General features: G+C 43.2%; 1 protein-coding gene and 1 long non-coding RNA gene across 8 annotated transcripts in view; one reads left to right on the forward strand and one right to left on the reverse strand.

Annotated features, from left to right (window-relative positions):
- The window catches only part of LOC146567800 (NACHT, LRR and PYD domains-containing protein 12-like), a 42,398-nt gene that overhangs the window by 16,789 nt on the left and 13,274 nt on the right, over nt 1-12,335 (reverse strand). For 6 of the 7 annotated variants that reach the window (XM_085285670.1, XM_085285672.1, XM_085285674.1 and 3 more), the window contains exons 7-8: nt 7,836-8,009; nt 6,399-6,575 (exon numbers count right to left, since the gene is read on the reverse strand). In XM_085285670.1, the coding sequence (XP_085141796.1) occupies nt 6,399-6,575; nt 7,836-8,009 (351 nt within the window). The remainder of the gene's footprint in view (nt 1-6,398; nt 6,576-7,835; nt 8,010-12,335) is intronic. The other variant, XM_085285675.1, reaches the window with a different exon arrangement.
- Nucleotides 520-3,532, forward strand: LOC146567801 (uncharacterized). The gene is made up of 2 exons (XR_014893721.1): nt 520-3,093; nt 3,264-3,532. It is a non-coding gene; the product is annotated as an uncharacterized LOC146567801 (long non-coding RNA).

Genomic DNA, 12,335 nt, shown 5'->3' on the forward strand with positions numbered 1-12,335 from the left:
TTCTGCTTTTATGCATGTTGTCATTTAGGAATATATTTTATTGTTTATTAATAAACAGCACACAGTGGTCCCGCTGTTCATCCGTCACTGCTTTGCTTTTTCGCTGATTTTTTATTGCACAGTACAGCATTGCATTCTGCAGCCTGATTGACAAATCTGCTCCGTGCCGTGTCTCCTGCGCTTGCCAAATTTGTCATGTTTGGTTTTGATAACCATCACGTCCAATAGAAAAAACAGCACAAAAACACCCATAACTATGAGCCTCATTCGGAAATAGACACCTGCACCGCGAGGGGAAAAGGCGCATGAAAGTGGCGGGCAGATGAAGACAAACCGCGGCATAATAATACTTTTACGTTTTGCAATCTACAAAGGTTTGCACTTTGAGAATCAATTGTGAGAACTGTGACCAATGTTCACAGTGTATAAAGTGCGTGACCAGGGGCTAGTTATTCTGAGCAGTGGCGTGTCTAGAAAATTTTTGTTGGGGGGGCCAGGTAGGGGCACAGATTTGGAGAGGGGTGGCAGATGTAATTGGCAGATAATGTTTAAAAAAAATTCTACCAACCATTAACCATAATTCAATAATCCTATAAACCTAATAACCGAATGTGCTTTTAACTCTTATTAGAATGAGATTTTAACCACTACGGTGCAAAGTTTTTAGATACTGCGTTGATAAAGTACAAGAGATACAATCAGTGCTTTGTCAGTGTTTACTCAGCATTCAAGGACATCAATATTTGCATAGTATTTTTACTGACATATAGTGCACATATGTTTTGGGCAAAAACATTTTTTAATATTAAAATATGAACATTTTAAACATACAATTGACAAATTAGCCAATGCAAAACTTTATCTGCCTGTTAAAAAAAGAAGATAATCTTCTCACAAACTGGTGTTTGATTTTGAAACAGGAAAAAAGTGGGGAAACAACTGAAAAGACTAACATTTGAATGAAACCTGAAAGCAAGTAAATACTTTCTATGCTGCCTTATGGTAAACTTTGGTAATATTGATCAAGAACAACACTGGCTGATGATGAAATACAGTCAGCTGGCATGGTGACACTGCCAGTATAACCTGCAGGGCTGGACTGGGACAGAAAATCGGGCATTTTTACTACAGACCGACCCACCAGGTATTAAAGCCATAAAGACTTTGACTGAAAACAAACCCTGTTGTGACAGTGATGTACAGTCTTGTTGGTATATTTATGATTTCTATACATTTTACGTCAGATAAAAACTTTGGTTGTAAGATTTAGATAATTATTTAATAAAAGCTAGATATTTTAAATGAGAATAAGAAAGAAAAGTATTTCTTTGTGCCCCCCTCTCCCTGTTAATGCCCTACCTGGCCCCCTGGCAAAACTTTGCTAGACCCGCCCCTGCACAGTTACCAGCTGTCAGCTACATAAAAAAGGATCCTGGTGTTATTTATCTCTCAGAAACAGTTCATAACTTCAACTCATTCATGTCACCTAAAAGGTAAACCTGTTTCTCCATCACAGCTCTGATGGTTCAGTAAGGACATCTCCTGGTTTCATCTTCATGTTTCCCTCTCACCACATATCCAAACCATCATGACCAGCAGCTTTACAGCTGTGGCTCCAGCAAACATCAGCTGATACTAGAAATTAATATTAAATACATTCTAACAACAGCTGATCAAGCTTAAACGTGCTGCTGTTGTTTAGCGCGACATCCGCTGGTTTCTTCTTTCTGGCGCAAAGTGGGCGATAAACAAGAGAGAAAAGCCGATCAGCTGATCATTGATCAGATTCATGATTGAAGTAGAAACAGGAGAGGGAGGGTGAGAGAATGAGAGAAGAAGAGGCAGCTGTGCAGCGTAACGACAGAATAACTCCAGCTTTGTGTCTTTTTTTCATTCTAGCTAAAGTCCGGGACAAACTGCGTCTCTTCTCAGCTCAATACGAAACGTGTAATATTTTCTCTGAATGAGGGACCATTCCATTTTTTTAAGGAGCCGTTGGCAACTCTACTAACTAACCTTATGAATAAAATAAAGTTCACTATCAGTAACATCATAGCACCCACCCAGCTGTATAAAAACTCCATCAAGCTGGCTAGAACGCAGTATGAGTTATTGTAACTGACAGTAAAAAGTCAGCACAACGAAAATAAACTCCACCTAAACTTGGTTTATATCTGACCCAGAGAGACTGCAGGTCATAACTTCTTACCTGAAGTTCAGTTCACCTGACACTCGGACCGGCGGCTGCCTCGGGGCTCTCCTCCTGCCTCCCCTTCCCTCATCCACCTGTTGCCTCTGTGGAAGCCCCGTCATAGCCACCACCAAACAACTGAGTTATTTCTACACATCGACCTGCATCTGGCCAATCCACCACCTCTCATTGTTCATGCCATTACAAAAAAAATAAAAAATAAGTCAAATAAGCCCGATGGCCAGTCCAGCGATGTTAACCTGCAACCAAATCTGCAGCTCCATACAGCAATGTTACGACTTAGATTACATCTTATAACTCATAACTCTTATGTTAGCTGCCCTCAGTAGCATACTGTCTGAAATATTCCACGGCTGCAATAATTCTTTAAGTGTTATTTTTTCCTTGGTATTCTAATTTCACCGAAGTTTACTAAACTCAACAAACTTAATATTACTTACCGGGACATTTATTCTGTCCTCATTTTCTTTCACCGAAAAATTGTTTCCTGCGGTGCCGTCTTTGTGCTTGGCTCTCCTACCTTTGCTAACATGATGCACATAGCGCAGAAGCCGGTGCTGCATTCACTTACACTCGGATATCTGAGCTTCACCGTGAAAACATAATCGGACATTTGATATTTGATTGAAGTTTATTGTTTTGCCTTTGGGGTGGCACCTGGGGTGGCCAGTCTGGTTGGGGGGGGTGGCCTGTGCCCCCCCAGGCCACCCCGCTGGACACGCCACTGATTCTGAGAACCCCTGCTGCAATAAATGAGGGACCACTGTCTACTCTACGATTATTGTTTTCAACCTGTTAACATTTAATACTGTATTGATAGAACCAACTGATTCTGCAGCAGAGCATCCCCAGTCCCTGAGCCCCTACTGCTGCACCCACAGGTATGTACAGCAGCACTGATAGCTTTTTACTCGGTGGGATTTCCTTGTGATCACCTTTACTAAATATCTACAACCAATCTGATTATATCCTGTTTTTGTTTTTTTTCAATGTTGAAATTAAAATCTAGTAGCAGCCTTCTCATTTCTTTGTGTTTTGTGCTGTTTTACAGGCCCACAGGGGAGAACGGCTCCGAGGCAGATGAGGGACGGGTCCCAGGATGGTCCATCGGCGGTGGAGCTGGCCACCCTGGAGTCCCTGAAGAGTCCACACCAGTCTCCAATGGAGCATTTCCTCCTCAGCCTTGTTCCTGCTCTGGAGAGCAGCTGGTCCTTTTTATTCCTGTCTCTCTGTAAATTCTTATATTTTATATATTTATGTTTAATGTTTTTCTGTTTGAGACTTTTAATATTATTTCAAATAAATGTTTATAATGACTAATGTCTCAGTTCTACTACACAGCAAATGTTGGCACACGACTTGACACATGTAGAATTTATTTCATATTATACTAATGACAAAATATACTGATACAGTGGGATGCAAAGGTTTGGGCAACCTTGTTAATAGACATTATTTTCCTGTATAAATCGTTGGTTGTTACAATAAAAAATGTCAGTTAAATATCATACAGGAGACACACAGTGATATTTGAGAAGTGAAAAGAAGTTTACTGGATTTACAGAAAGTGTGCAATAATTGTTTAAACAAAATCAAGCAGGTGCATCAATTTGGGCACCACAAAAAAGAAATGAAATGAATATTTAGTGTATATCAATGTGTGTGTCTCCTATATGATATATGGGGTGCCTTTGTCTGGACGTGCTTCCCATCCAGAGCTGCACAGCACAGAGGAAAGTTCCAGCGCTCCTGGAATCCCTCTGTGATGGACCGCCAGTCTCCAGGTGAAGGCACAGCCATGAAGTCGTCCACTAGACAGTCCCAGATGGACGTCGCTGCCTGGGGGGTGATCTGGCTCACCGTGGACACACCGACTCTGTAACTGAATGCTTGGTGCTGAAGGAGTCCGCGGTGACAAGGAACCTGGACAAAATTGTTCAAAATCAGTATTATGTGTACTGCAGTTACAAAATACATTATTCAAATTCCAAAACACTTTTGTGATGTCAGATATAAATCACAAAACATGAATCTTACATAAAACCTTTTGTAATTATAAGGATAATTACAAAATGTATATTAGATAATATCTAAAACAGTTGTGTTTTGTTTTAACTTTAACATATCATAATTTGATTGGTAGCAACTTTTGCCTCTACAGTGAGCCAATCACTCACAATTCCTAAACATGTCAATCAGGTAGGAATGAAGTGAGACATTAATAGAAATAAAGAGTTGTGTGTTGACATGTAGCCCTTTCCTTGCTTAAATCATTAATATTTTTGAAAAATTAATCTGTGATAAGACAGCTTATCAAGATAGAACCATGTAACTAGAGATGAACCAAACTGTTCACAGTTTTATCTAACTCTGTTTTAATAAAGGCTGTGACCCCTGCTATAGAGTCTGACAGCTGCAGGGATTATATACAAATATTCAACTATCCCAGAATTAAACCAGGTCTAAATAAAAAGGAGTGAGTATCACTACAAGGTTAACTCAGTGGTCCTAATGCTACAGTTTGATATCAGCAAACACCGAGCGCATACATTGATGTGACACCACAGCCATGCTATCATTCAAACACTGATAACAGCATAAATCGAATTAAATCGGGACTTAATGAGAGCTTCTGAGTATCACTAGAAATATTATAAAGAGTCGTCTCTGTACCACAGTTTGCTTTCAGTAAACACCGACAGCATTCACTGTTAGCATAGCACATCCATGTTAGCAGTGTATAGATGGATGGTTTAGCATATTAGCACAGATATCAATAAAGGACTACCGTATTAAATAGTTTTACTAACCTCAGGCAGACGGACAGGCGCTCTGCAGGTGGGATTGAGCGCCTGTAGTTGGTGTCTAGGCGGGCAATGCTGGGACCGACGAGGGAAAGCAGGTCCTCAAACTGGCCGAGTGAACGACGGTGATAGCGCTGGAATCGGCCGTCATCCAGGCGCAGCTCCTGGAGCAAATGGTGAAACTCACCAAACTGCTCATGCCTCTGGAGGACCTGATGGACCCAGGTACGGCGAGGACGTCTTTTACGCCGCTACTCTGCTCTCCACAGTACATAGAGAAGGGAGACTCTCTCTTCAAGCGCTAGCTCGATAGCTGCCATCTTGCAAAGATACCGTCTGGCAAAACTTCCTCCCACATCCCTCCCACATTTCCGGTTCACGCGCGTCAAAATATGATATTTTGAGGCGCGAAGGATTTTTCTTGGACACGCGTAGAGGTGCGAATGTGATGCGTCAAATTAGGGGCGTTTTGTTCGCGTCTATCGCGTTCAGTGTGAACACACTGTTAGTGGGTTGAGTGATTCCTGCTGCACTGTTTGTCCTTCTTATTGAAGTGACCTGCTGAGAGCTCACACTGTTCTCTGTAGAAATGATGTCAGTCTGACTCGTCACATGTTTGGAGGCGTGTTTGATGTTTGCTCTTCTGGAAACTCTCAGTATCAAATATGGACGATGCAAAGGAGACACGCTTCAGTCTGTATGGACCTGTTTCTGTAGCTGCCACCATCATTCTACATGTTTGTACATCAGCTGATCAAATCCTGTCTGCTGTCTTCATTTCTCTCTTCACCTGCTTCACTGTCACTGTGTGGGCGGAGCTGCCTGAGCCCCGCCCACACAGAAAGCTCCTCTCTGGAGCTAAACTTCTGCTTCATCTCCGCCTCTTTTCTTCATCCTCCACCTCTCTTTTCTCTTCTTCAGTTTCTGCAGCCACGGAGCCTCACAGCCATTAGCACGCCCATACCTGAGCAGCTAGCATTACCCAGCATGCCATGCAGCAGTGTCAGTTTGTAAATGTGCAAGAATTCCTGCCGTGACCTTTGACCTGCTAAAGACAGTCAGCTGTGGATGATTCATTGTTGTGTCTGATACTTAGAACTGTGAGGAAGAAGCTACACAGTTAATCAGGGTCCCCTCTCTCTGAATCAGGAAAGGTGGGCAGGCCGCGTGTGGGCCGCGGGCCATACGTTGAGTCTCACTGTTTGAAATGTGAACATTGTTCTGCTGCAGTCAATGGACTAAACCAGAGAAGAAGAAAACAGACTTTACCATGAAGATCCTCAGTGTGGATCAGTATAATATCAGCCTGATGTCTGCAGTTTAGTGTCAGCACAACTTTCACATCATATTCATCTCAGCACAACTAAAACATGCTGACTGACCTCAGAGTTTCAAGTCCACATCCTGGACTCTCCAGGAAACCACACAGATGCTTCACTCCTGGATCCTGCAGCTTGTTGTTGTCGCTCAGGTCCAGGTCTCTCAGATGGGAGGGGTTGGACTTCAGTGCTGCTGCCAGATAATCACAGCTGATCTCTGACAAACCACAGTCCTTCAATCTGTATAAAGAATGAAAGATGTAAGTTTATTAGACAAAGAGCTTGAAATCATTCAGTGTTTCATCATCTGTTCAGAGCTGAAGAAGGTTCAGAATGTAGAAGTTTAGAAAATGGAAACTCCAAACAGCTGAAGCCAACAGGAAGCAGCTTCAAACAAACACAACAAGAGAAAAAACTCTGAATGTTTCACATTAAAGTCGTACATTTCTCATAAAAACAGGACAAAGACATGAATTAAACTTCATACACAGACTCACAGTCTCTGATTGCTCTGAAATCTCACTGACAGCCAATAGAAATAAAGAAAAGTCCAGACTGACAGTCTCTGTGGGGTTAGGCAGTGAACTGCTCACGCTGCGTTCAAGTGCATCACAAACTATCAGAATTGGATCCAACTTTGTGAAGCAGATTTCTTCTCAGCTGCTGTTTTGAACATTTCCTCATGAACTGTGTTAAACTCTGTAAATGAACAGAACTATTTCTACATTTGAAACTATGGATTCATTTTCCCGTTCACTTCTGTACATTAGTGTATAAATGAATGTTAGACTGGGCTCCATGCACACACTTGGTCTCAGCTGCCTTCTTCCTGAGTCATTCCAACAGAGTCCTTTCTCTTCTCCAGCTTCTGTTTGAAATCCTCTCACAGAGCCTGAATCCTGCTTTGCTGTCACGTTTGGGCCTGTGTTGGGCTGCTGTGTGTTCCTCTGCTTTAACACACACCTCACCACAGCAGCTGTGTGGGTCGTCTCTGTAGCAGCCAGATCAGCTTCTGATACATGAACATCATCCTAACTTCACCTTCATTAGCTTTGACATTCATGTCTTTCTTTTCTCTCTGTTTCCACACAAGCTCAAAGTCTCTGCAGCCTGTTTTTATTTGCTACCATCAGATCTTCATCATCCTCATTCACATCCCTCACACACTCTACAGCCTCATCAGCACTGACTTCATCTTCACTGACTGATGGAGCCCAACATGAACCTGTGGAGGCTGAGACACTGTCCTGTCAAACATCTCCCCGTCACCACTGCACTTCTGTCAGCCTTTAAATGAACCCTGCTCAAGTCTGTCACTTCTGTTTGGAGCCAAAAGGAAAAACTGTTGCTCACTCTGGAAAGACAACATTTCTGAAAGCACTCAAACTTCTTCATGTTTGTCTTCAGACACATCCTGAACATTTAGGAACTAAAGAAAGTTTCAAACCTCAAAGACCTGAAATATAGAAAAACAACAACAGCTGTAGTCAGTGAACTCACCTCAGAGTCTCCAGCCGACAGTTTGGACTCTCCAGTCCAGCACACAGAAGCTTCATCCATGAATCCTGCAGGTTGTTCTCGCTCATGTCCAGCTCTGTCAGATGGGAGGGGTTGGACTTCAGAGCTGAGGCCACAACTTCACAGTGAGACTCTGAGAGTCCACACTGAGTCAGTCTGTGATGATAGAAAATATAAAATGTGTTATTATAAAAGCAGCAAATCTGCATTATAAACACAGACTGAATGTACATGAAGACAAAACAGAGTGAAGTCATAATCTGATGAACATCTGCTCTTCACATCTGTGCTTCAGCTCCTCTTACTGTGTTTGACATGACACAACGACTGAGTCTCTCTCAGACCTGCAGACTTTTAATGAGAATCTTTGTTTGGCTTTAATCTGCAGATGAAGGAGGAAGATTGTGTCACATTTAGGCTTCCATAATGTCCACAGTCTGTCCCTGAGATCTGATCCAGAGTCAGAGTGAAGACACACATTTGGACTGTTTCCTGTCTTGAATCTGACTCCAGGACATTTTGAATGAGCTCAGCTCAGTGAAGAGTTCCAGCTGGAAAGATGATCTCTGTTTGCTACCTGCTGTCAGGTACGACTGCCATAATAAACATGGTGAGTGAGCATGAAGGTGCAGAGGAAGACTCTAGTGTCATTTTTTAATGGTTTTTAAGGGTTTTCATGGATGGTTTGATTTCCAGCAGGACACTTAAACATGACAGTGGACGTCCTAAAGAACATATTCACTGATATGAAACGTGTCATTGAACAGGATTACTATCAGTGCAAACATGATGGAAACAGCTGTGACTGCATGGATGTGACACACTTCAAATCTGCTCTTCACTCTTGGATTTGGGATCCACGGAGCTGCTCTGTGTCAACAAAGGAATGGTGTGGAAGGTCGCAGCGTACGGACACAAACACTGTGAGGTAACGGCGTAAAAACTAAACAATCAGCTCTGTGATTAATGAGGACATGAAGTCAGACATTCCTCATTAGGAGCAGCAGGAATGAAAGTGACTCCATGTGCTGCTGGGACTTCAGCGTTAGCTCACATATCTGACACATGTTCAGTCCAGATGTCAGCAGTGTCTTCTCACTCAGTTTGTCCCACTGTTGGCAGTAAGAGAGCACAGCTGGTTCACCTCTGACCCCCACTCTGAACCACAGCACTGTCACTCATCAGTACATCACACTTTAACCACACTGAACCAGAGTCTTCCTCAGCACCCTCATCCTCACTCACCATGTTTGTGTATCTGACTATTTCCTCATTAACCACAGAGATGATGAACTCACAGAGCTGAAGGAGACTTAATGACGCACACACACACACACACACACACACACACACACACACACACACACACACACACACACACACACACACACACACACACACACACACACACACACACTCTACAATAACAGCCCACAGTTGTTCACTAGCTGATAAATTGCTTAAAGAGGAAACAGACACAGAGCGATGGTGGAGTCAGGAAAAGCATCACAGATCAAAGAGGAGAAGCTCAGATGGTGACTGCTCTGGATATTTGTTGTTGTTTTTAAGGTTACTTTATTTATACCCACAGGTAAATTTACTTTACAGAAAAATGATATCATCCCTTCAAACACACAATGAAAACGCCTCACAATAACATACTTGAACATTTCGGCTCAAATCAAAAATCATTCTTCTTCTTATTGAGTTCAGTGACAGCAGCAGGACAAAGCTGTTTCTACAATGCTTTGTCCTGCATCTTGAAATACAAACCTCTGTTCTCAGGAAAGAAGCTGAAATTCACCCCGTAGAGGATGGGAGCCATTTTTAAGAATTGATAATAGGGCTGGGCCGTCTCATACTGTTCACGGTAACACCGGTATAATGTTGGTCCGTCAGACACACAACAAAGCACTATTTTTGGTAGCGCATGCTAGCGGGCCGTCGTTATTACCGTGTTGTTTGGAAAATACGGCGCACTTAAAATCATCCTTTGATTTTTCTGAAAGTCGACAGAGCCCCTTATAATCCCGTGTGCCTTATGTATGAACTCTGGTTGTGTTTACTGACCTCGAAACGATTTTATGTGCACGGCGCTCGAAATGTTTCAGTACGACTTTGCTGAGCTACGAAGCCGCACCGCTTGATGGATTGTGGGAGCATTACGGCTGTCGTAGGCGGAGCCTCGCGGAGTGATACGTGCTGTTCTTCAACATAATATTACCGTATTGTGTGTGTATAACCTCTTTTTAAGTGTTGTGGATGTTATACATGGTAATGCTGAGGATGTGTCGGCCACTGGAAACGCCTTTTGGTTAAACTGTCAGCGAGGATTTTGCATTTGCACTGTTACATTTTTATATAACTTTAAAGCACATTAAAAAACAGCTGCTTGTTTAAGTGAAAATACATTGATGGTTTTTGCACTAATAAAGTTGTGGAGTTGTAAAGTATTTTGTCTAGTGTCAATTATGTCGTCAGTTATATCGTTATCGCAAATTTTCAAATGTATATCGTGATAAATATTTTTGGTCATATCGCCCTGCTCTAGCTGATAAAGCCATCCTCTGTACCTCAAAGGAGCTTGCAAAGAAAAAAGCGTCTGGACTTCTTTAAGTTGCTTGAAGACGTTTCACCTCTCATCCGAGAAGCTTCTTCAGTTCTAAGGTCAAATGGTGGAGAGTCCCAGATATAAACCTAGTGGGAATGACCCCCCACAGAGGGACAAAAGGACCCCTGATGATCCTCTAATCGCCTGAGCCAAGGTGTAAACTGGGTGTGGGTCCCAATCAGCCAGAGTTTCGGGTGAGTTCATTGTGAAACCTGGCCCCACCTTATCATGTGAATTCCTGAGATCAGATAGCCCAGGATACAGGAAAAGAAGGCCGTCGCTTCCCTGAGCAAAGACCACAACATCACTGTTTTACCAGCTGATAAGGGAAGATGCACCGTGGTCCTAAACACTACAGATTACCATACAAAGATCACTACTCTCCTCAGTGACAAAAATACCTACAAAGCCCTAAAGCGAGACCCTACAAGCAGCCACAAAAAGAAAGTTATAGCTTGCCTTCAAGACTTTGAAAAGGACAAAATCATTGACCGCCTTAGATATCACTGCCTTTACCCAGGGGATGCCATACCCTGCATTTACAGACTTCCTAAAATCCACAAGGAAGCTGTCCCACTCAGACCCATAGTCAGTAGCATAAACTCAGCCACTTATAACATTGCTAAACACCTTGCTACCATCCTTGCTCCTCTCGTGGGGAACACCCCACACCACATCAAGAACTCCACCGACTTCACCGACAAGGTCCAGAAACTTACCCTGGATCCAGATGAAACCATGGTGTCCTTTGATGTAGTCTCTCTCTTCACTTGCATACCCACCACGGAGGCCGTGGAGACTGTCAGAAAACGACTACAAGAAGACAGCTCCTTGGAGGACAGGACCAACTTCACACCCGATCAGATCTGCACACTGTTAGACCTCTGCCTCACCACTACATATTTCAAGTACAACGAAGGCTTTTACAGACAAAAACATGGCTGTGCCATGGGCTCCCCTGTGTCACCTATTGTAGCCAACCTTTACATGGAGGAAGTGGAAAGGAAGGCTCTTGGCTCTTTCAAAGGAAGAGTACCCAGCCACTGGTACAGATATGTAGACGACACCTGGGTCAAAATCAAGACACAAGAAGTGGAATCCTTCACTGCGCACATTAACGCTGTGGATAAGAACATCAAGTTCACCAGGGAAGACACAAAGGACGACTGTTTGCCTTTCCTGGACTGCGCTGTGCACATTGAAGAGAACGGCAACCTCAACATCGAAGTTTACCGGAAGCCCACACACACGGACCAGTACCTCCTCTTTGACTCCCATCACCCTCTGGAACACAAACTTGGAGTAATCAGGACCCTACACCACCGGGCAGAACATGTTCCCTCTAAGCCTGAAGGAAAAAGAAGGAACACACACATGTAAAGGAAGCACTCAAAACGTGCGGCTATCCTAAATGGGCGTTCTTAAAGTCAGCAAAGAGGCACAGAAAAGAAGATCAGACACCAGCGAGGGAGGATAAGAAGGACAGACGCAACAACATTGTCATCCCCTATGTAGCCGGTGTATCAGAGAAACTCAGGCGAGTTTTCTCCAAGCACAACATCCCGGTGCATTTCAGACCCAGCAACACGCTCAGACAAAAACTGGTTCACCTGAAAGACAAAATGCCAAAACACAGACTTAACAATGTGGTGTATGCTGTACAGTGCAGCGAGGAATGCCCAGACCTCTACATTGGAGAGACCAAACAACCACTTCACAAGCGCATGGCACAACACAGAAGAGCCACCTCCACAGGACAAGACTCAGCAGTCCATCTGCATCTAAAGGTCAAAGGTCACTCTTTCGAGGATGCCAATGTTCACATTTTGGACAGAGAGGACAGATGGTTTGAAAGAGGAGTGAAAGAAGCA

Source organism: Mchenga conophoros, linkage group LG9 (genome assembly GCF_057382185.1).
Source record: "Mchenga conophoros isolate Kocher_MC1m ecotype Shallow Benthic linkage group LG9, M_conophoros_male_GT1.1, whole genome shotgun sequence".
Classification (NCBI taxonomy): domain Eukaryota; kingdom Metazoa; phylum Chordata; class Actinopteri; order Cichliformes; family Cichlidae; genus Mchenga; species Mchenga conophoros.